This window comes from Scheffersomyces amazonensis (assembly GCF_036850825.1).
Source record: "Scheffersomyces amazonensis strain UFMG-HMD-26.3 chromosome Unknown RJT21scaffold_7, whole genome shotgun sequence".
Taxonomy (NCBI): Eukaryota; Fungi; Ascomycota; class Pichiomycetes; order Serinales; family Debaryomycetaceae; genus Scheffersomyces; species Scheffersomyces amazonensis.
The window spans coordinates 151,347-175,993 of NW_027042747.1; the positions used below are offsets into that span (position 1 = coordinate 151,347).

The following is a 24,647-nucleotide window of genomic DNA, read 5'->3' on the forward strand; positions in this document are numbered from 1 at the left end:
GGTCCTAACCTGTAAATCCTACTAGTAGTGAAAAAAACCGAAATTCCGAAATTAAAAAAAAACTACAGATTACTTCCTCCAACCACTACCAACAACAACATATTATCATATAAACCATGTCTGCTAACGATGTGTTGGATGTATTGAACATCCTGCGTGATGACCAAAAGGGTCCTGCCAAAAAAAGGCAAAAAACAAGCACACCGGTGCCTCGACAAACCGGTATGGCAAGAGAATTATATAATTTATTAGGTCCTAATACTCCACCAGTCAATTTAACTAATACTTCAAATGTAAGTTCCAAAGATAAAATTAAATTTAAAGTATCTCCATGGACTCGAATGCCATTTAATCCCAATAAAGGTAAAAAGACTGGACATGAAATTATATTAAATCATTGGGTTAAGGGATCTCAAGAACTCTTGGAACAAGAAGATAAGGATAAACCATATTTTTTTGAAAAATTTGATGTTAAATTAGATATACCACAATTGGTGGACGAAGAGACTTTTGATGCGTACATGGAAGAGATAAGAGATCATCAAAAAAAAGTGTTGCTTGATAGGAAGCAGCGAGAAAAGGAGAAGAAGGTGCAAGAAGCACGAGAACGAGAAAGGCGCGATAAGGAGAAGCAAAAGGCATTAGAGCAGGCCAAGAGTGCGGAAAAGAGTCAAGAGAAGAGTGAAGAAAAGAAGTCTGAGGAGAAGGGTAGTCAAGAGAAACTGACTGGTGACAAGCTGACTGATAAGAGTAACAGTGATGATAAAGAAGGAGAGGAAGCAGGAGATAAGGAGGGTGATGAAAAGGAAGCAGAAGGTGAAGAAGCAGAAGCAGAAGGTGAAGCAGAAGCAAAGGCCAAAGTAGAAGAAAAATCAGAAGATAAGGAGGTAGAAGCAGAAGGTGATAAAGATAAGGAAGCAGAAGCCGATAAAGAGGATGAGGATGATGAGGAGTACCTTTCAGAACCATGGACTTATGAAGAAACCAAATACTTGTTTGAGTTGTGTAATAGTTTTGAACTTAAATGGCCCATTATTTATGATAGATATAACTATGGTACAGATAGATCACCTGAAGATCTTCGTGAACAATTCTATACGTTATGTATTAAGATACTTGATAGTCAAGAAAATAAGAATACAGCACTTATAGATTCACTTCGAGCTTATTCTAAATATAGAGAACTCGATAGGAAACAGTATTTGGAAAATCTCCTTAAGAGAACCCCAGCAGAGATTGCTGAAGAAGAATCATTAGTCATTGAAGCTAGACGATTTGAAATGGCAGCTAAGAAGATGTTAATTGAAAGATCTCATTTATTAACACTTTTGGATTCTCCTCAAAGTACTCAGCAAGTTCAACAGTACTTATCATCACAAGGTATAACCAACTTGTATAATCACTTGATGATCTTGGATAAGAATCAAAAGAAACGTCAATTACAACAACAACAAAAATCTCCTAATGGTAATCAAGAACCAATTCCTCCACCAATTCCTGTGGCAGCTTCATCATCATTTAAAAAGGATAAATCATTCCAAACTCATTTACAACAATATTTGGCAGGAGTACTTAAACAGAATCAAAATACTACTCCAGCATCAAGACAAGAAGCCAATGCAATTCAACAATTATTAATGAAAAGGCTTACTCAGAAAGAAGAAGAAGCTTATGGATTATATTTCCATGGTTCTGAAAAGCTTACACCAGGAGTTACATTAAGATCTAATCAAAGACTTCCAGGATTACAACAGAAGCTGTCAGTATTAAAATCAGTTAATCAAGTACTTCAAGAACTTGATATACCTACGGCTGGAGGGACTAATTGGAAACCAGTTATGCCTACTAGAAAGACTATGACCATGTATGATGAATTACTTAAATCAGTAGTTGCATTACTTGAGCTTAAGAAAGGTAAGGATAAGTTAGAGTCAGAGATAACATTAATTAAGAGTCAACGAGGTTTGGAATAGGTAGAAGGACAATGTAGATGTATTAATATATATATAAATATAACCTATAAGTTTAGAAGTGAAAATCAAATTCAAGTACAGTGGAAATAGTATCATTGGGACTTATCATGGCTCCTAATCGATCCATCAGATTCTTTAGTTTGACTTCAAGTTCTGTAATTTCTAACGTAGAATATACAATCTCCTCTGGTACTACCATATGTACTACATGATCTCCATTAACTATATCACTAAGCTTATAAGGAGAATAAGGATATTCTAATGAATCAAATATTCCTCCTGTTTCAGGCATTGAAAAACAATCAATAAAACTATTGGCAACTTCTCTAACAAATTCTATATCCTTATAACCATCAAAAAGGATAAAACAATATATGAAGATATTAGTTATACTTATCATAGTACGTAATCGATAAATTCTAGTAGCACTCACCGATAAGTTTATAGCTATGGTGGGTAATTCTGCCAACAGCTTTAAGAATTTCTTAAAAAAGATGGAGATTTCAAATGAACATTGAACAACTTGTTGAAAAAAGAAGTCCATTAAGATGTGAACCATCATCCATTTGAATGGTTGACTAATGACCATATTCTTACAATAGATACTTATCAAATGATAGATTAATCCTACTCCTTCTCCCGTAGTATACTTCAAGAGTAAATGGTCATAGTCCTGTTGGAAATGAATGGCATGAACCAAATCAGAATTGAATACCATAAGCTGTTGCTTGATGGGTTTGGATCTCCAATTAAACATATCCAATTCCGCCTGCAGAATCCCCAATTTAGAAGCCAAGGATCCAATGGCTTCAGCTACTTCATTAAATACAGTTCCATGTTTCTGAATGGCTTTAATCAGTTGGCTGCAAAATTCCTTATACCAACCAGAAGAATAGTATTTGTTATACTCATTATTCATAACTTTTAAGAATTCTTCTACATATAGGGACTTTGTCACTGGAGGTATTCTTTGACTCTTGGCAATATTACTGAATACCATAGTTACCACATTAGTACGATGATTCAGAATATGGAAGTGTCCAAATCCATCCGATACAAATGATTTGGGGAATTGAAAGACTTCATTCTTTTCTGTACAAAGTTGATTTATAACCATCGAGACATATTTGGATGATGAGAATGATGCTAAATTCTTAAGGACTGCTGTTATAATACTTTCTTTACATGCCTTAATAGGAGAGTACTTAAGGATTTGACTATAGAAGTAAAGTAAGAACTTATCTCGCAGTTGTTGATTACCCAAATACGGATAGATCTGAAGCACAAGCTTTATCCAATTGGGTTGGGATGATAAGAATGTACTGGTTGTCCAGATCTGTATACATAGCTCCACATGTTGTTCAACCTTAAGTTCTTCAGCAATGGTTGGTAGGGGAACTTTACTCATTTGATCATTGATTAGGCTGAGATTAAGGTCGGTAATGCTGGTGAGAATACTATCGAGTCTTTTCATCATAGGACCCGATCTTGGTTGAAGTACTAGCAGATTAAGAGCTCCATAGACAAGACGCCAGAGCTCGACAAGGAGCTTGGAAGGGGTACGTTTATTGACCTTGGCCACTATGTCTAAGAACTGAAAGATATACCTGATAGGAGCTGTGGTTGCAGTTGTGGATATCACCATAGTAAGACATTTATAGAGGGAAGTCCACAACTTAACAGCTCCTGCAAGTCCATAGTACGAGTGACCAACTGAATTAATGAGTAATGCCATACAGTCTACTGGTAAACTTAAGGACCCTCGACTTAGTACTACCTGAGTATACTGAGTCAATGCCGTAATCGAGATCTTAAGAATCCCATAATCCTTAGAGTCTACCACACTGCCTATCAAATCAAAGAGTTGATTCTTAAGGTCTACTTCCGAGATTTGTACTAAGAGTAATGTGAAGTTCATTCGATTCATAAACATTACAAAGTGCTGTTTATCCTCTCCATACGTATAGTTACTGGAGGTGAACAATTTAGTTATCAATCTCTTAGTATTAGACTGGGGAGGTAATTCTCCAACATACGAATAAAGGAATAGCATAAATCTTTCAAAGAAGGTATCGATAGGAATATCATTGCGAGTTCTGATTGGTTCCATAAGTTCGGGAACGGTCCATTCTTCATGGAAGTTAGCAAACCTTCTGGCTGTAATGTTACTATAGACAAGTAGGATCATCTTCTCCAGTATAGACCAATTATACTTATGGTTCATGAGGTAGACTACATCCAAGAACCGATTATGAATTTCCGATTCTTCCTGTTGACTTATGGTGGTATACACCGTATAGAAGGGTGACCAATCGGTCAGACTATGATCGTAACAGGCCAAGGCATAGACGGCTTCAAGACTAATGGACACATCAACATGAGTACTGACATAGTCCAATGCACTATTGATCAGAGTCCAGAATTGGTGCTGGAACCCCAAGAGAACATGCATGATATGGAACAGTTCATAGTCTTTGCTGGAACTGTTGATCAATATCTCATTAAACTGGTCGGGCTCGAAGTCTCGAATGAAGAGGTCCCAGTACTTGACCACATAGTTGGAGTTTAATGTAGGAGGACGAGGAGGAGGAGCCATGGATGGAGAATTCATAGTGGCCATTACCTCCCATTCATAGTGGACTAGCATGAAGTAGGGATATAGCCACTTTGATAGTCTGATACTGGACGTATCCCGAGCCTGATAAAGGGCTTGTAGGATGGATTTAATCAGGTCCCGATGGGCATCAGTGGCTGGAGCTTGCCATATAATCCACCATACTAATATACCCCTTACAGCATCATATAACTGGTGAATCTCAGACTCTGAAAGTGCAGTAAGATTCCGTACCATCCCCTCAATCTGTCCCATTAGTTCTATCATCATTTGACTAGCTTCTGAACTATTAATTAGGGTAAATGTATATGTTTTGTCCTGGACACTTACGCACACAGAGTCTCTTCCAAGCACGTAACTACGGCCCAAACTCAAATCTTTTAACTTGACTAGATTGATATGGGCTAGTATAAAGTCGTGGGGGAATTCGACTCTGTTTCGTAGACTTATGGTTGATGGATAAGTATTTCTAAGACTAGTAGTTTGACCAGTGGAGCTACTGGGCGCATACTTATGATTGTGCTTTATGAATTTCTTATTACTGTCTTCTTCTATAACCACTGTAGACTGAAGAGGATTACGGGAGAACTGATAATCACTAAGCAAATCCTTATTGTTTCTGGAGCCGAGTAGAAGCAAGTCTAGTGGGGTATCTCTGGGTCTCTTCTTCTTTCTGTGAGATTTAGTTGAAGTAGTCACCGACCTGGAGTTGATCCGACGACTGACAAGTCGTCCGAATGTGGTGTCGGAGATAAGTCGCTGCTTCTTGGAGTGTGGTTTAGTTGCTTTTCTTGTCGTGGTTGTGGTTGATTTGGGTTTAATGGATGTGTTTGGAGTGCGAGTGTGAGTATGACTGTGAGTCTTCACAGTCTGGGTCTTAGTGGCAGTCTTAGTGTGACTCTTGGGACCAGTTCTTCTCTTCTTGGTGGTGGCAGTGAACATGGGATTGATGTAGTCCATTTCCACAACTGACTCATAGCCATCGTCGTTCTGGGGGTAATCAAACAAGTCCAGACCATTAGACAGCTCATTGGAATCACTATTTACAGGTTGAGCATCGTCTTCAGAGTCGGAACTCTCACTATCAGAGAGGATCCCGAGGGTATCGAGTCGAGACGGTTCGGGACTCGACAGTCGACTGAGGGTTGGACTTCGACTTCTAGTGACTTCCGATCCTTCAGATCCTTCGGGACCATCATATAGAAAGCCTGAAAGTTCATCGGCAGCTCGTAGTCCTTTCCCGGTACCTTTCTTAATGGCTAGACCCTTTCGGTACAGAACTAGAGTCAGTTTCTTAGGTTTGGTATATGACTTTCTCGGTATACGTCTGTAGATATCTAGCCGTTTGGCTGATTCAGGTAATACCCCTCGTAGCACACTCTTCTCCTTCAATAGTCGACCTCCGACTTGGATTACCGTATCATCATCACTGTCTTCTTCCATAATAATCAGATTATCAATATGTGAACGTGAACGTTTATGGATGTCTAGTAGTTCATCATCCTCCATATCTTCGTCATCACTGTAGCTGAGTGCCTGACTGGAGTATGGACCGTTCTCCTGATCATTCTCCTGATCATCACTATCATTCTCCTGCTGTTTGGACTGCTCTTGCTCCTTCTCTTGCTCCTGCTCTTGAGCTGCCCGTGACTGTTTTCCAAGAATACTATAGAAGTTCTTGGGCTTATACTTATCGTCATGAGGATACCGTTTCTTCAAGTCGGTATAATTGTAATTGAGGAGTTTAACGATCTTCTCAAGATCCTGTTCAGACTCATAGATCTCATTAATATAGTTAATATTAGAGAGTCCAAGGTAATGAATCTGGTCGGTGAGATACGGATGGGTGGAAGCAAAGTTCCGTTTACGAAGCGATGTCCGTCTTGACACAGACGCAGCCTCATAGTTGCGCGAGTCAAGATAGATCCGGAGATTGTTATTATCATCAATCTGTTCTTGTTGTTCCTCCTCTGGTTGTTCCTCGGCATTAACCATACGCTCTGGTTCATCTTCGCTGTCTTCCACCACATCACCACAAACTCTATCCCACTCACTGCTGGTCCATCCACCAAATGCTGTTGAATGCTCAAGCACTTGTCGGATGTCCTGCTGCGTGGTTTGACTTAAGTTCCGAAGAGTTGATGCTAATCTGGTGGTCGAGATCATCGACATATCGAGGGCTATATCTTCCGATTCCGAGTCCGACACGTACTCAGCCGGTGACTGGACCGTGTCGGCGGCTGTTGTTACTACCAGCATCTATGATTTATAATGTTATAGGCCCATTTGGTGACCTGGGAGTGGTGGTCTTAGTGGTTCATCGGAGTTGTTTACCTTTTTGAGACGTGTCTGTGGTTAACCACAAATGCCAAAAAAAAACCAGAGCGCTACCATACACACACATACCCATTATATTACTATTACTATGTCTATGTCTATTATGTCTATTACGTCTATAAATATCTACTCTAAATTAAAGGCACTCCATCTCTGTGAAGCTCTTCATCTTCAAAGTGAAGTTTTGGAGCTGGCTCATCTTCCAGACCCTCGGAATGATATGGACCAAATGTCAAGTACCCATCTGCAGTATGAGTATAGAAGTACTTTCTTTGATATACATCTAACTTTAATCCCTTTCTAAGACGATCAACAAAGTCCGGATTGGATGTGAATGGACGGGAGAATCCAATTAAAGTCCTATCGTCTTGATTTACATCATTTCTTAAATGGGTATAATGAATAATATCATTCCCCTCAAAAACCAATTGAGGAATGTTTGAAGGTAAAGAACGATAATCTCCCTTATAGTTAGTAGCATAACCACCAGATCTTATCAATTTCCCACTCCATGCAGCCAATAATTTATCATTATTCTTAAGTTCATCATCAGTTTCAACATCAGTATTTCCACTAACTCTTGCTTCGGAGATAGATACATAGGCCAATTCATTTCCTTGATTCTTTCTAATTTCCAATTGTTTTAATAAATATTCTGCTCCTAATAAAGAAGGATTTTCATTAACTGGTAAATCTTCGGGGAATTCCATTCCATTATGAGTTGACCATGCTGAAGTACGAATTCCGACTCGGTGTGCTCCTACTTCCGGATGTGCGATTAAACGATCAATAATTTCCAATACAAATCTCGACCGATTTTCAATTGATCCACCATACTCATCAGTTCTTTGATTAGATAATGGTAAAAAGAATTGTTCCAAAAGGAATCCTGAAGAATTATGTAATTCAATATAATCAAATCCTGCTTTAGTTATTCCATTAACTGCAGCTTCTACAAATGCATCTTGTAATTGATGAATTTCTTCTATAGTATAACTTTGTAATTCATTACCTAATTGTTTAGCCTTTTCTTCTTGTGTTGTCAGAGGATATAAACCTGCTGATGGACCCTTAAGGGATAAATTATATTGTTGAGCTAAATCAAGATTAGCTACTCTACCAGGACCAAAGATTTGACAAGAAACATATGAACCATTAGCATGAATAGCATCAGTAACATTCTTTAATGCTGAAGCTTGTTTATCACTCCAAAGACCTGGTTTAAAAGGTACTAAACCAGCTTTAGGAGATATAAGAGTTGATTCAAAGATAATTAATGTACCAGGAGCCTTTGATCTTGAATCATAATATTTTACTAAAAGATCCGTAGGAACAAAATGTTCAGTACTTGATCTAGAACGAGATGTTGGAGCATGTACCACTCTATGACCCAAAGTGTTCTTTCCAATAGTTATAGGTGTGAACAAATTAGAATTAATTAATGAAGAATTGGCTTTTGTCATGGTTGTTGTTATGGTTGTTATAGTTCTATATGACCGTAGTCTTACGCTCATGACTCTACTGTCAATCTTACAGGGTTTACTTTACTATTTATATAATTTATACTAGAATGGTATCCACATATATGGCGATGTTATAGGGGCCTGCATTTCTTTTTCAGAATTAGAGAATTTCGGATCTGGATAGCGACATCCCGGTGCCGGATATCCGGATATGTGGATCGGAGCATAGTACTAATAATTTACTACGATTAGTAGTATATACTAGTAGTAAAAGAGGATAATGAATTAGTAGTATATTCTGTAGGATTATACGGCTATATATATATTGTAGTTAGTTAATCTGTGGTAGTTACACTATAGTGGAATATGATTGTAGAGTAGTTCGGTGCAATTACCACAAACAGTAATCAATCCCCAGAGAAACTTTCCGTTCGCAATATTACCGGTGGGGGATACAGATTAAGGGTGAGCTCATTAATTTGTCAACGGTCTTATATTAATACTATTGGCTTAAGGAGTGGTTGGAAGTTGAAGGTACTGTGGGGCTGATTGTTGCTCATTGGTGGCTGTAATTCTGGATTAACTAACTAACTAACTATTACATAAACTTATCTCATTTTACTTTCCCCAGTTTAGTTTAAATTTCAAAATTTAATGTGGTGGAGAAGCTTAGATCTTACCTGTACGGCTTAACTATTTCATCTAACAGTAAAATTACCTTTACCGTTTCTTTGTTTCTTTCTCTTGTTTAACTGTTTGTGATTTATTACTTATTGTTTGTTGCATATTATGAGCAATTTCAATCATACAGAAGCTCATCAAAGTCAAACTGAATCACTCTTGAATGATGCACCCACTGAACAAGTTAATTCCACAGCATCTCCATCTCCTCCACCTATTCTTAAGAAATCTCCTTCTATAAACTCTATGAGTACTGATAGTTATACTACAGTATTTGAAGATGAGTTAATATTTATAGATACATCTAATTGGAGATATAGTGGATTACTTAAAGCTCAAATCCTCTCATGTTATGGAGTATTTTTACTCTTTGGTTTAGCAGATCAAACTTTAGGTACATTAATTCCTCTATTACAAGCCGATTATAATATAGGAGATATTGCAATTTCTTTAGTATTTCTAAGTATGGTAAGTGGCTATTTTATTACAGCTTTACTTAATGAATTTAGTCATAAACTATTAGGAGTTAAGGGAGTAGTTATATTAGGAGCTATAACAATGACATTTTCATATTTAATAGTTCTGACAAGACCTCCTTATATAATCTTTGTTATAAGTTATTTAATTACTGGTATTGGATTTGGATCACTTGATGCAGCCATGAATAGTTGGATGGGGAATTTAGTTGATTCTAATCAAATCTTAGGAATACTTCATGGATTTTATGGAATAGGTTGTATGATATCTCCACCATTAATTACATATCTTGTGGAGAAACCTATTAATCCTATTGAATGGAATCAATATTATATTTTATTATGTTTAGTAGGATGCTCATGTGTAGTAGGATTAGTATTTAGTTTCCAATATGAGACTGCCAAGAAGTATAAGTATGTAAATATTCAAAAAAATCTTAATCTTCGACATTTACCAGTGGCTAATGATGGAATTAAACTTCATGATTTTAATATTGAAATTAATGATGAAGATACTGATACATCATCAAATTCGGAAGATAGTTCTGTACCACTTGGAGCAACATTAAAATCTCGACTTGTTTGGATATTTGCTACAATACTTTTCCTTTATGTTGGAGGAGAAGTTGCCTTTGGATCATGGATGATTACTTTTTTATTAAGAATTCGAAAACTTAGTTATAAACAATCATCATATATTGCTACTACATTTTGGACAGGATTAACTGTTGGTAGAATTATATTAGGATTTGTTACAGCTCATTATTTTAATACAGAACTTGAAGCTAATTTTGTATATTTAATTTTATCAACAGGAGGATATTTATTATTCTATCTTTTATCATTAATTACTAAATTACCATCAATATTGTTATTTTTAGTGGCATTCTTTATTGGAACATTTGTTGGACCAATATTTCCTACTACAATAGTTAGTGCAATAAAGATTTTACCATCAAAATTTCATACATCAGGTATTGGATTTATATGTGCATTTGGTGGAGGTGGAGCTGCAGGTATACCATTTCTTATTGGACTTATAGCTGAATCAAATGAATTTGGTTTAAAAATCTTACCACTTATAGTAACTATTATATTTACAATATTAGTATTTGTTTGGTTTGCACTTATGCTTAAATATAAACGAGTTTATGGTAAGAATGTTATATAGATTTATAGAAATAAATTTTATCTTTGTTTCATATTTTACCTCCTTGTTGTAACCATTCTTGAGGGGTAAACCCCTTTTGAGTGAATGCATGTATTGATCCGATTTCTTCCTTTAATGCTCCATTAACTAATCGATGTCTACTTAATTTATTCTTTCCTTCAAAGGCTCCACTAACTATGATTACGGCAAATGCTTGTCCACAGCCTCCGGACATATCTTCGACTTGGACCAACTGGGTGGGTAATTTTGATTCGATGATGTGTTTGAATGATTCTGCCGTTAATGACATTGTGTGTGTGTGGGTGTGTGTCTGTCTGTCTGTTCTTCCTGTTTGGGATGGATCATTAGTCAGATTTGAAGATTTCGATTTCTCGTGCGACAGACAGTGAAAGAGAGTACAGACAAAAGTGCTAAAAGAGTAAGTAACATATAGAATTATAGTGTAGTGTATATATAGTAGTAGTAGTAGTAGTAGTAGTAGTAGTAGTAGTAGTAGTAGTAGTAGTAGTAGTAGTAGTAGTAGTAGTAGTAGTAGTAGTAGTAGTAGTAGTAGTAGTAGTAGTAGTAGTGGTAGTGGTAGTAGTAGTGGTAGTAGTAGTAGTAGTAGTAGTAGTGATAGTACTGTAGTAGTTACTACAGTTCTAACAGTATAGTAGTGAAGTTAGTACTAATAGCACTAATAGTACTGATAGTACTAGTAATAAAACTCTACTACTGATAGTAACAGTACTTCTAGTCCAGTGAGAGTACTAGTAGTAATGAGTTATATTATAGTAATAGTAAAGTAGTAGTACAGTATAGTATGGTAACTATAGTACTAGTTATGTTAAGTGATAGTACTAGTATAGTAATAATAGTAGTAATACTATAGATTGTACAATTCAGTGGTGTAGTACAGTACAGTACAGTATAGTATAGTACAGTATAGTATAGTACAGTATAGTATAGTATAGTATAGTATAGTATAGTACAGTATAGTATAGTATAGTACAGTATAGTATAGTATGGTACAGTATAGTATAGTATAGTACAGTACAGTACAGTACAGTATAGTACAGTAAACTTAGCAGCAATAGTGAAATACTATACTAAATAATAGTACACCACAATAGTTAACTAAAGTAAGTAATAAGGTAGGAAGTAAAGGTCAGTGGAAATAAGAGAGAGTTAAAGTAGAAGTATAGGAAAGTGATATGAAAATGAGTGAAGTATAAGTATAAAGGAAGTGTGGAAGTAGTTGTGTAGGAGTAGAGTATGTAAGTAAGTAAAGTACACTAGTCATAGTACTTGCACTATATTGTAAGCTATAACTCTACAAGTGATACTAAATAACCTACGAATACAGTAAAGTATAATAGTACTAGTTATACTAATAGGAACTGTCTGTTACACTACAACGTCTACCACAACGTCTACTATATTGCGTGTAATATGACACAGCTAAATAATAAAATTATTAGTATTATTAATACATATACATACAGAGATTAATTAGGAGTAATCGATGGCACTTGACTATGCTCATACTCAGTACTTTCATCACCTTCATCTCCATTCCCATTCCCATTCCCATTCCCATTCCCATTACTCAGTCGATGAGGTCCTGAAGTGGTAATCTTCAGTACTAATCGTTTAACTTCCTGTTGTGATGGTTGTGGTGGAGGTTTACTATTAACTTCAAAGAATTTAGGATCTTCTTTAAGTGTCCTATCAATCTTATTCATAATTTCTTTACTAGTTAATTCACTACTAGTCGAAGAAAATCCACATTTCTCATAAAATTTAATAAGATCTTCAGGTACAATACTTAATTCTTCATGACTTTCAATAAGACTATTAACAACTTCAATAGCTAAAAAGTAGGTATCTCCAGCTTGAGGATCCTTTAAATCAAGTGCTGCTACATTAGGTCCCATACCACTACTATTACCAATATTACTACTACCTCCACTAGCTGATCGTGAATATAAAATATTTGGAGCTATAACTGTTGCTAAATTATGAGTATCCATCTTTGAACCAGTCTCTTCATCAATTTCAGCAAATGATGCTACCCAACTAAAGAAATAAAGTAATACTTCTACCAAATTTCTATGACTTATTGGTAATAAAGAATAAGTTAATTGAAGAATTCGTGATTTTATAACAGGATTAACTTCTCGTTGTGATGAAATCCAAATATCATAAAGTCCAAAAGTTAATAATGGATTTGGTAAATCTCTTAACCAACGTTTCATTAATGCTGCTAATTGTACTGCTGTTTGAGTACTAAAATCAGGAGATTTTAATGGATTCTTATTAATTTGTTCAATCATTAATTTAAGTTTCTTTATATTCCCATTTAATCGGAAAATCCCTTCAACTGACATATCCTTTTGCTTTAAAGCATTAATTATATCATCAATAATTATTGGAATTCTTAATTTTGCTGGTCCAACTCCTGAATCTGAATCAATACCAAATTTCTTTGTAAGTTCCTTTAATTCAACCCCAAAAACAGCATCCTTTTTAGTATTATTATTATTATTACTACTACTACCAAATTTAAATTTATCCCAAAAGGTTGATTGTTTCTTAACTTGAATATAAGAAAGTAAATCATCTCGATTAAATTTATTGGAATTTAATTGACTAAGAGCTTCAATTGAAATATGACGAATTATAAAATGTTCTTCTTTAGTTAATTCTCCATAATATTTGATCTTTTTAATGGGTTCTTCTCGTGCTACAGGACTATTTAAAATAGTATCAAGAGCATGACTTGGATTAACTAATGGACTTGTTTTGGTGGTGGCTTGAGGCTTTTGATAAAGTGATCGATGATGTTTAAAGGCATTAGGTCGTTGATCTCGAGCTTGTTCAGCAGCTACAATCCGAGGTATATCATCTAATGTTAATGATTGTTCATTCTTTAATAAATCAGATGTTCTAACCAAATGACTATTATTATTTGGAGATGAATCTTCAGTTATTTTCATAGCCTTTTTAACTGATAATGTTTCAGCATTAGAATTATAAGAAATTTCTGAAGTTACACTCATTTTTCTATTTTTACCATTACCATTACCATTACCATCAGTAATATCATCAGCTTTTGCACTTTCACCTTCAGGAGCATCAAGAATTATAGATTTTCTAGCATTTTGTTTTAAAGAATTCGAAAGTTTTTGACTTTCTCGACGACTCTTTAATCGTCTTATATTTGAAACTGTATTGGAATAACTAAGTTCTGGTTCTGATACTTGTTGTTGTGGTGGTTGATAAAAATCAATTTTCATTACTGCTTTTGATCGAGAAAGGGCTATTTTAAGTAAATAAATAAGTTGAGATAAATCACTAACAAGTTCAAATGATCCTAATTGAGCTTGAGAATCAATTGTTGAACAATTTTTACAATAAATATTAGAATTTAAATGATTAATAGTTGTTTGATTTAATTCTCCTGATGGGATATTTCTTGAACAATTTGAACATTTAAAACACAGTAAATGCCATCTAATTTTATCGAGTCTAATACATGATCTTTCAATACTTTTTGTACATGTAAAACATGCATCAGTACATTTAGCTGGAATTGCTAATCGAGATATCATTAACAGTAAATTTGAAGATTCTAATTCAAATGGTGAAGAAATTAATTTAAGAAAATTATCTGATGCAGTAGTTGATCCATGAATTTTATTTAATTTAAGGGCATTATTTAATCCAATTCTTATAAGTAATTTAAGATAATGAGCTAAACCAGTAATTACTGTTAATAATTCTCCTGATAAACTACCTGATTTTGCTAATTTTGCTGATTTTCTTAATATAGCTAAATAACTCATAATTTTACCCGATATATTTCTAGCTTCTTTCTTAAGAGGTTGAAAATCTTCCAGATTTGTAATTGATGATTCCAGATCATCAACTAATTGTTGACCTAATTCCGGAGTTATTGTATTTGTTGTTGGAGGTTGAGGAGGTTTAATAGTATTACATAATTGAAGGATATAATCCACAGCTCGAAATAGAATTTCCACATTATATATCAATTTCCCTGTAGTTATAAGTCCATTAAATTGATCAGCAAGATTAGCTTTAAGTAACATATCACTAATACAACTAGCGGTAGTTTCTTCATAATTACAAAGTGTTAACCATGATTTCATTACGACATTTTCAATTTGTTGTTCTACTGCTAAGAATAGATTTGAATCTATATTATTATTATTATTATTATTGATGGAATTATCATAAATGGATGGAATATCTTCTGATTTAAGATTATACAAAGTTTGTAAACCAACAGCATCAGCAGTAATACATACGTTATAGAATTTATAAATCATATAACATTCAGGATGCCATTGTTGTTTCTTACCTCCTCGATAAAGTTCCACATATTGTTTAACAACTGATGAATTACAAGCTGGACAATGAGCAGCAAATAATTGAGAATAATGAAAATGACAATAAACATTATCTTCATGTTCAATATAAGTTTCTACGGCATCAAATACTCGATTATCAGTAGCACATCGGAAATGTTCTACATGATATTTGTGACCTAAAGCAGTAATATATCTTCCTCTAATTCCTTGATTACAATCATAACATATTAAATCTAATTTTTTAAAATAATCATAATCACATAATGGGACTTGAATTACTGATCCATTCCCTGAATTACTGGGTTTATCATAAGTAAAGAATTTAGATGAACATTCGGTACCACATTCATCACATACAAAACATTCTAAATGGAATGCTTTCAGCATGGCTCTAACGAATTGGGCTGTAATTTCTAGTCCACATTTGTTACAGTACTTTTTAGATTTCTTAGGGGATGTGGTACTGTTATTACTGATGATGGTATTGTTGTTACTGATGTTACTGTTACTGTTAGTAGTGGTACTGTTACTATTGATGGTACTATTACTAGTACTGTTAGTAGTACTGTTAGTAGTACTGTTAGTAGAACTATTCCCAAAGTCAAAGGTATCGTTATAGGCAAGTCGAGCGGGGATCGGTGGAATTAACTGAGTCCACTGATTCAGTCGGTTACTGGTCCTGGCGGGATATGCTGATGTTTGTTGATTGGGTATACCATACGGTCCTGGTCCTGGTCCAGGCCCATTAGTGGGGTCGGTATTTGTCATGATGAATTCCTGCTAAGCAGCAGAGTTTAGCGGGGGTTGAGGTGGGTGAGTGACAATTAGTGATTAACTGCTGCTTTTGCTTTTGAAGTTTGGCTGCCTTTTTGTTTGGCTGCCCTTTTGTTTGGCTGCCTTTCCTTTTACACTGGCTGCTTTTGGCCAAATTGTGTCTGGATAATTTGGAGGATTATTTTTGGTAGAATTATTTTATTTTTTTGTCGTTTTTGTTATTTTTAATTGTTATTTTGTTATTTTGTTATTTTGATTTTTTTTTTGATTTTTTTGATTTTTTTGATTTTTATGACTTTTATGATTTTTTTTTGATTTTTGTATTTGTTTTTGGCTTTTTTTTGTTGTTTACTTTTGCTTGTTTGGTTGGCTTTGTTTTGTGTCGGACGCTGTTTTCCTGATTCGTGTTGATTTTGCACCGATTGGGCTGCCTCTGCTTTGTCCCAGTCCTCAATGTACGTTAGATTCAGATCTAACGACTTGGAAATGTACTGTAACTACTGTAACTACTGTAGGTACTGTTAAGTAGTATGTACTGTCTAATATATAATTATACTATATTACATACTATACTTTACTGTACATGTTACTATAAAAATCTATTACTATTAGTATTACTATTATTATTATTATTATTATTATTACTACTGCTATCTACTACCACTCCCCTACTCTATTGTATAAATTATTGAACTCTATTACTACTACAACTCTATTCTATTCAACTCTATTGTATACTTTATTCTCCCTTCCAATGACGCGTCTTCATATACTTCCTATTCGGTGCTTGTTCGCTTAGGTAAATGTCGTGTGGCTATATGTCGCACAATAATTAAGACACACTATACTTGTCGTGTAGACACTTTAAAGTGCGACAAAGATTATTAACTATAGTTTAAAACTAAAAGCTCCTAAATATCATATTTAAGGAGTGTACTTTTGCTAGTTCGTCTGGGAGACATTTACATTCCTTTAACTATAGTATTTATAATATTTATAACATTTGTAATATTTATACTGTATTTGTATTTCTCCACTTTCTTTATAGTTTCTCTAATAAACCCAGAAACAGTACCATCACAAAAGCAATCAGATGAGAATACTTCCAATCATAATTACACTAGTAATTTAGTGACACCTCTTCATTATCTGCATATAACGAGTAGACGATATTACCAGCACACTATGTTATATAATAGTAGATTATACAATATACTAGATAATACAATATACTAGATAATACAATATAGTAGAGTATAATACATTCTAGTATTCAGAATACTACATTCTCTACTCCTTCTTATTCTGATTCATTATTCTATTATTTATATTGACCTATACTTGATCTACTATACACTATGATACCCCTATGCTAAATCAAAATCATCAATCTTATTCTTATACTTAAGAACATTGGCCTTAATCTTAGATGTATCCACCCATGTTAAATAATCTTCAAGATTTCGAGTAACTAAATATGCTGCATCGGTTATAACATTAGGTCCAACTCTAACATGTCCTTGTTCAACAAATGTAACTGCATCACTGACAGTTTCTGCCATCTTTAATCGACACATGACTACGGCTATCCTCCTTCTACATATAGCACTAACAGTTATTTTATTTTCTAAATCTGATATCTTAGATTTATTTGCTAATATCCCCATATTATATAATTTCTCTAATAAAAGTTGTTCATGCTTAATTCTGAATGGATCTGTAGCTTGCAATAATGATAATTTATGAGCTAATTTCCGAATATCTCCACAAATCTTATTATACTTATGATAGTCTTCTCGATTTTGAATATGATATGTTCTCATAACTTGAGTATCACGATGTCCCTGATCTTGTTTCCAGTCAAGGAAATCAACCTTCTTAAGAAGCTTCTTCTCATGATACTTCAAAGCCCGCACCATCTCTTCCTAATGTTCTATAGTGGTAGTAATGCCTATATTGGTTCTTATATTTCTCATAAAATAAAGATAACTTAAGATGAGCTTCATAATTTTTTTTTAACTATCACCAGTCACGTGACATATCACACTCCTAATAATATCAATAGTATATACTAGTATACATAATACTAATATTAGAAACGTATACCTTTTTAGATACTGTTATTAATTCAATTTAAGTACTAGTATTGAGCTCTGTTTCTTTATTATTATTACCAATAACTATTACATAACTAATATGGAAATACTAGTAGGTCTCTGTATTATATGCAGTACACCAGAAATTTTTCACTTGTCCAGTTAAACTGAACAAATTAACAGTACAGAAATATCTACTAGTCAATATTACAGTACACAGAACACTATGATGTCAAGATCTATTCTATCGAAAAATTCGATAGTACCATGTGGAATACGTCAGTTTTCCCAAACCGTCGTTTCCCAATCAAATATAGGGAAGATGCCTATTAAAATTCCTAATGAAGTCAAAGTTTCAACTGAAGAAATTCCATTAGAATTCTGTAAATCTTTTAATAGAGGGAAACAAACATATGTTCTTGATCGTCAAGTAGTAATTAGAGGACCTTTAGGAGTTATAAAGACTCCTATTCCTCAATTTCTTTCTATTAATGAAAAGCCAGCAGTTGATGAAAATGTAGGAACCATTACCGTTAAAATTAAAGATTCAAAAGATAAAGTTCAAAGATCTATGTGGGGGACTATTAGAGCTACATTACAAAATCATACAGTAGGAACTACTGAAGGTCATTTAGCCATTGTTAAATTCGTTGGTACTGGGTATAGAGCAATTATTGAAGAAGACCCTAAGGATCCTTCTGGTAAAATAGTATCATTAAAGCTTGGATTAAATTATACTCCTAGATTAAAAGTTCCAAAGGGATTAACTGTATCTTCACCAAGTCCTGCTAGATTAGTCATTGAAGGTATTAATAAACAACAAGTTAAATTATTTGCTGCGGTTATCAGAGAATATAAAAAGCCAGAACCTTATAAGGGTAAGGGAATATTTGTTGATCATGAAACTATTAAATTAAAGGAAAAGAAGATCAAGTGATTTATTTATATATGTATTTGTTCCTTTCCTTACTTGTTCATATTACCTGTATATACTATAATGCATTAATAAATTAAAAAAAGTAACTACATGTAATGACTCAACATACTTAATAGGTATTAACTGCTCTCATACTAACTATGTATAAATCTTGTTTTGTAGTATATACTTGTTAGACTATTTGTTAGGAATAGTGGTATAGTGTAACATGCAAAAATTTTATACAACCTGCAAACACTCCAATTTTTTTTTTCTCGAGAATAATTTTTCAAATTCACCACCCAAGAGAAGACTACAACCGTACCAATAACTTCATACATAACCCACCTTAAGTATGAGTGGACTCTTAAATAATATTGGCCGTAATGGGTTGACATCCAAGTCAGGATTCAATCTCATTTTCCAGCGTGGAGCTGCCCAAATAACATCTATTCATGCCATACCCTACATTCGAACTCCAACTTCCACCATTAATCATTCAGTTGAACAATCTAATTTAAGAAAGAGATTATTAGGTAGACCTGGTGTACTTGGGATTAAAAGAGGAATGATTTCATGGTTTACTGAAGAAGGTAAACATTTTGCTGCAACTGTCATAGAAATAGATGCATGTGAAGTTGTAGGTCATAAAACTAAAGAAACTCATGGATACTTCTCAGTAATAATGGGACATATTGATAAATTAAAGAATTTTGATACTAGAATATTACCAATGTTTCAAAATGCCGGAGTAACTCCAAAACAACAAATTCGTGAATTTAGAGTAAGAGATGAAAAAGGTTTAATTCCGTTAGGTGCAGAAATAAAAGCTGATTACTTTGCAGTTGGACAATTTGTTGATGTTAAAGGTGTTAGTAAAGGTAAAGGATTTCAAGGGGTAATGAAAAGACATGGATTTAAAGGGTTAGGAGCATCTCATGGTGTTTCTAGAGCTCATAGATCTGCTGGTGGTATGGGGGGTAATCAAACTCCTGGTAGAGTTTTACCAGGTAAAAAGATGCCTGGTAGAATGGGAGGAAAGAATGCTACAGTATTTAATAATGAAGTATTATTTGTTGATGCAGAAGCAGGTATTTTAGTAGTAAAAGGTCAAATTCCAGGACCAAATAAATCCTTTGTAAAAGTTGCTGATGCTGTCAAAGCTTACGGAAGATCAGTTAATGATTTAGTTAGAGAAGCCGCCAATTAGTGGAAGGATGTAATCCAATTGTATATACTTTGCATTTACTCAATGTACATAACATAAATAACCAAAAACAGCCAAATACTGTAGTTTTCATAACACTTTCAAATAAACAATTCGACCTCGAATCCCAAACTTGAAAATAGGTATGAGTTAACAGTACTGAATTAAATGAAGTCATAGACTTTCAAATCCAGAAACAGGTTCCAAAAACTAATCACACGCCATTAGCAAAGACAATCCCCGGATGGTTCTGGTAAAAGGCAAGAACCATGTACGATTTCGAGATTGATCTTCTGGCGATAGTGTAAAAGAAACTGGTAGTAAAAAATGGGCTTTGACAGCGTTGGCAATTTTTTATTTATCCTTGTTAGAGCGGGGCGGGTAACTTCCGCATTGGGCGAAAAAGGGAACAAAAATCTAATACATAGTAGCACACAACCGGCCTACTACTTTATAACAATATACTCTTTATATTAAAAAAAACTTAAAAAACTATAAAGATCTACTTATGTATGAGATCCGATTGAATTATCGAATTTCTGGTAATTTTTTTATAGATTTTTTAGACGGAATTCTACTGTAGACATATCCCATGATGACGTTATTGGGAATTGAATACAACATGAAAATGATGAATGGTACGTAGTGACATAGGTTACACTCCAGAACAGGAGACAAAACAAACAAACAAACAAACAAACAAACAAAGTGACAAAAAAGCAAACTAAACAAATCAAAACAAATCAAATCAAAACAGTATGAAGTTTGACCCCAAACAAACCAATAAATGACCTCCCTATTCTTCTTCTTCAAGTTCAGAAGGTTTAATTAAACCACCGACTTGCATATCCTTTTCTCTCTTAAGTCTGTTCTGTTCTTGTCTTTCGATTTCTTTATCTTCTGCAAATAAGTAATCAGTTGGATCACCTCCAAATTCCTTTAATTGAACTAAGAAATCTCTTAAGGTGGCTCTGAATTTAGTTTGATCATGATAAACAGTAGTTAAAACATTCAAGAAATTAACCAACTGTTCCTTTTGTAAATTATCAAAGGCTGATGCCAAAAGTTGAGCTAAATATTGTTTTAAATAATCAGAATTAGTAGTACCTTCAGCTGCTTGTTCTGCAGTATATAATGGATATTTAATAATATTATCCTCAACCAAATGAATTAATTTAGCTAAAAGTTGAGCTTGATAAATAAATCCGGCTTTATGATCAGGTTGAGTAAATACATAGAAAGTATCGGATAAGATTTGGAAATAAAAGTTTTCAAAAAATGCTTTAGTAAATGGAGTATCACCTAATTTTTCAACATTAACTAATAATTCTAAAGTTAATGATAATCCATTATCTTCAACATCACGATTATTATGTTTAAAAGCCCATATAGCTGCATTAATTAATGATTGGAATGCATCACCAGATAATTGTAATAAAGCTTGGAAAGATTTAGCATTAATCTCTTTTAATAATTTATAAAATTCAACTCGATGTTCAGGATATTCAATAAAATCATTTTTAATCATATCTAAAGTACATTCGAATACACTTTGTAAAATTAATACTACTCCTTCAGGAATTAAATGTCCAACTTTACCAACTAATGCTGTCATACAATTTAATACTTCTGCATCTCTTGCATCAGGTACATTACTACTATAATCATCTAATACAGCAGCAAATAATGGTTGAGATAAATCTCGAACAATTTCTTCTAAATTATCTGCTTGATTTATATAAGTTTCAATCATCTTTAAAATTTCCTTTTTAATAGTTCTTAACCCTCTAACTTTAGGAGTCTTGGTAGAAATTAAACCTTCTTTAGCAACAGAATCAGATATCATTGATGATACAGCTTTATATAATGATAACATATCAACATACATCAACCCTAATTGAGGATAAAATCCTGGACCTAAAGCTTTACAAACTGCCACATTAGTTTTAATAATATTAGCAATAATTTTAACTGTTTCAGTATTAGTTAATAATTGAGGATCTTGACCGGCTTGTTGAACAATTGCACTCCATGCCATATTTGGTAAAGCCATTAATGCATTTAATAATTTATCTCTACTTTCCTTTTGAGATTGAGCACTAACAATAATTCCACAAGCTTCATAAAATGTATGAACTTGTTGAGGTTGTAAATCTTCAGTTATTGATTGAATATTGGCAATAATTTCATTAATAAATGGTTCTCTTTCTTGAGGTTGAAGTGCTACAAAATGCTTTTTACATTTAGTAGTAATTTTAATAAATGTATCACAAGCCATATCTTGAACTCCTTCATGAGTTTCATGCATAAATTCAAATAATTTATTAACTACGGTCTTTAAAAATTTCCAATGAGCCTTTAAGAATCGAGGATATTGTCCAACAATATACATAATATTTGAAGCTACTACTGCTTTATTATCTTTACCTCTTTTCATTTCTGTTAATGATAATAAATCTTTAATAACTGATACAACAAATTTCTTTTCCATATCTTCATTCATAGCTCCAGAAATTGAACCAATTGCCCAACATAATGTATTAATATTTTGCCATGACCATTCACTTTCATCAATTTGTCTAGCTAATTTTTCACTCATAATTTGTTCAGTATCAACTACATTAAGATGAGTTAAATAAACTAATACTTCTCTCATAGATTTATATAATTGAATTGTATCACTTTCTTTAACAAATTCTCGAACAATTTCTCCTTCATCATTTTCTACAATTAAAACTTCTTCTGGTCTTACCATATTTTCAATTATAACTAATCTTAATTTACTCAAGACTTTTTCATATTTATGTTGTCTTAATGGGAATTTTGCTAATACTGCCGGATTAGGGGCTCCACCAGATGTTGAACCTCTAATTTGACTACCATAAGTTAATTGTAATAAAGGACTTAATTCATTTCTGGGAATATTTTGAATTTCTAAAAATAATGAATGAACAAATGAACTCCAAAAATCTAAACAAGTTTTAAATAATTCTCGTTCATCAATTCTTGATAATTCAAGTAAATAAAATAATGAATTTAATAATAATTCTCGTAAGGATTCACTTGATTCTAATGGTGATAAATGATTACTTAAAAAGGTACATAAAAACATGGCAAAATCTTGTAAAAATGATTGATCATTTGAACTAGCAATTTTATATGATTCCTTTAAATTTGTTGATGATGGTATAATACTATAAATTTCTTGCATGGCATCTTTAAAGAATATTACAAATTTTTCTTCATTTTCTGGAGAATGTAAATTGGCAATTTCAGTTAAACATTTTAATGCAACAGTTCTTGTATCTGGTGGACTTAAAAATTTAGTTGCTAATAATTTTAATAAATCAGTTTGAAATATATAATTCATTGGAATCCAAGGAATATATCTAAGTAAAGCATTTAAAGTTGCAATAATAAGTGAAGGTTTAGTTGTTTTATCTAATACTTCATAACATAATTTAAAAATTTCTTCAAATTCTGCTTTCATTGAAGATTTTAATTGTTGAGCTTTTGCTTGAGTTAATTGATCTTGACTATAATCAAATACTTCTTCACTTAATAATTTTAAAATAATCATATTATTTTCACAAACATTAAATGAAGATCTTGAACTTAAAACAATTTCAGGTATAAATTGAGGCCAATTATGAGGCCATTCTTGTTTTAAAATTGATACTAAAGTTAAATCAATTTTATTAATTAAAGCTCGTTGAGTTTCAAAAATCTTTTCATTATCACATAATCCAATAATCATATTAACAATGAAATTTCTAATTCCAATTCTTTCATTTTCTACAACAGTTTTCCATCTATATTGAATTAATTTATTTAAACATGATAAAGCAATATATTTTGATTGAGAATTAGTTGAATTTGATAATATTTGATCAGCTCGTTTCCAAGATTCAGGATTCTCTTGAAATTCATTCAAAACAAGTTGAGCTTTCTTTTGTTCTTCTCCACTACCAGAATAAAATGAATCAACCACTTTATCGAATACTACCAAATCTAGATCCTTTGAAAAATCGAGAATGGATTCCATGGTGTTATACAACTATAATAACAATGCTAATACTAATACTAATAAACAATGACTATGACTATGACAATTAAGTTATAAGAATCTTCTAATTTGTTCGTGTTCGTGTTCGTATTCGTATTCGTATTGGTATTTATTTTATGGCTGGTACCACTACTTCTTAACTGTGATCTTCGCTAGGGGACTAAGGACTCAGTACTCAACGAAAAAAAAATAAATAAATGTCAACAAATTGATGAACCTCGAAATTCGACACTACTGAAGACAGAGATGGTGATTACCGATGAGTACTCTGACGTAAATATCAGAATTGCAAGTAGATTATAGTACAGGAACTAATATATATATATATATATATATGTATATATACGTTAAATATAGAATATATCTAATTAATGCTTAAATAGAACTGAAATTATTTACGGATCCCGTTGGCATGGTAGTGAGGAATGGGAGCTGGGGGAGGAACGATGGTGCGACATGCGACATAGTACACCGAGAATTGAGAACTGAGAATTGAGAAC

General features: G+C 33.3%; 9 protein-coding genes across 9 annotated transcripts; 4 read left to right on the plus strand and 5 right to left on the minus strand. All coding sequences in view use genetic code 12, as the record gives it.

Annotated features, from left to right (window-relative positions):
* Nucleotides 1-14: 14 nt before the first annotated feature.
* On the plus strand, nt 15-1,973 carry SWC4 (Swc4p; the record flags this gene model as incomplete). Its single annotated transcript, XM_064879901.1, has 2 exons — nt 15-860; nt 915-1,973. The coding sequence occupies exons 1-2, from the start codon at nt 117-119 to the stop codon at nt 1,971-1,973; spliced, it is 1,803 nt and encodes a 600-aa protein (XP_064736210.1). The 5' UTR covers nt 15-116.
* Nucleotides 1,974-2,624: 651 nt separating this feature from the next.
* MMS22 (Mms22p) lies at nt 2,625-6,846 on the minus strand (the record flags this gene model as incomplete). The annotated part of the gene is made up of 2 exons (XM_064880379.1): nt 2,625-2,742; nt 2,855-6,846. 2 exons carry the CDS (start codon nt 6,844-6,846, stop codon nt 2,625-2,627), a joined length of 4,110 nt encoding a protein of 1,369 aa, XP_064736211.1.
* Nucleotides 6,847-7,055: 209 nt separating this feature from the next.
* RJT21DRAFT_131567 (uncharacterized protein) lies at nt 7,056-8,387 on the minus strand (the record flags this gene model as incomplete). The annotated part of the gene is made up of 1 exon (XM_064883063.1): nt 7,056-8,387. The coding sequence occupies one exon, from the start codon at nt 8,385-8,387 to the stop codon at nt 7,056-7,058; it is 1,332 nt and encodes a 443-aa protein (XP_064736212.1).
* A 318-nt stretch (nt 8,388-8,705) lies between these two features.
* RJT21DRAFT_53156 (uncharacterized protein) lies at nt 8,706-10,729 on the plus strand. The gene has a single exon (XM_064884958.1). It carries the CDS (start codon nt 9,177-9,179, stop codon nt 10,713-10,715), a length of 1,539 nt encoding a protein of 512 aa, XP_064736213.1. The 5' UTR covers nt 8,706-9,176; the 3' UTR covers nt 10,716-10,729.
* Nucleotides 10,730-10,743: 14 nt separating this feature from the next.
* LRG1 (Lrg1p) lies at nt 10,744-15,856 on the minus strand (the record flags this gene model as incomplete). The annotated part of the gene is made up of 2 exons (XM_064884834.1): nt 10,744-10,947; nt 12,227-15,856. The coding sequence occupies 2 exons, from the start codon at nt 15,854-15,856 to the stop codon at nt 10,744-10,746; spliced, it is 3,834 nt and encodes a 1,277-aa protein (XP_064736214.1).
* A 1,283-nt stretch (nt 15,857-17,139) lies between these two features.
* RJT21DRAFT_53174 (snoRNA-binding rRNA-processing protein) lies at nt 17,140-17,862 on the minus strand. The gene has a single exon (XM_064884959.1). The coding sequence runs from the start codon at nt 17,779-17,781 to the stop codon at nt 17,230-17,232; it is 552 nt and encodes a 183-aa protein (XP_064736215.1). The 5' UTR covers nt 17,782-17,862; the 3' UTR covers nt 17,140-17,229.
* A 175-nt stretch (nt 17,863-18,037) lies between these two features.
* MRPL6 (mitochondrial 54S ribosomal protein uL6m) lies at nt 18,038-18,981 on the plus strand. The gene has a single exon (XM_064882477.1). The coding sequence runs from the start codon at nt 18,185-18,187 to the stop codon at nt 18,893-18,895; it is 711 nt and encodes a 236-aa protein (XP_064736216.1). The 5' UTR covers nt 18,038-18,184; the 3' UTR covers nt 18,896-18,981.
* Nucleotides 18,982-19,186: 205 nt separating this feature from the next.
* RJT21DRAFT_122701 (mitochondrial 54S ribosomal protein uL3m) lies at nt 19,187-20,530 on the plus strand. Its single transcript, XM_064882478.1, has one exon. It carries the CDS (start codon nt 19,230-19,232, stop codon nt 20,082-20,084), a length of 855 nt encoding a protein of 284 aa, XP_064736217.1. The 5' UTR covers nt 19,187-19,229; the 3' UTR covers nt 20,085-20,530.
* Nucleotides 20,531-20,765: 235 nt separating this feature from the next.
* Nucleotides 20,766-24,505, minus strand: CRM1 (exportin). Its single transcript, XM_064882479.1, has one exon. The coding sequence runs from the start codon at nt 24,124-24,126 to the stop codon at nt 20,878-20,880; it is 3,249 nt and encodes a 1,082-aa protein (XP_064736218.1). The 5' UTR covers nt 24,127-24,505; the 3' UTR covers nt 20,766-20,877.
* Nucleotides 24,506-24,647: the final 142 nt, after the last annotated feature.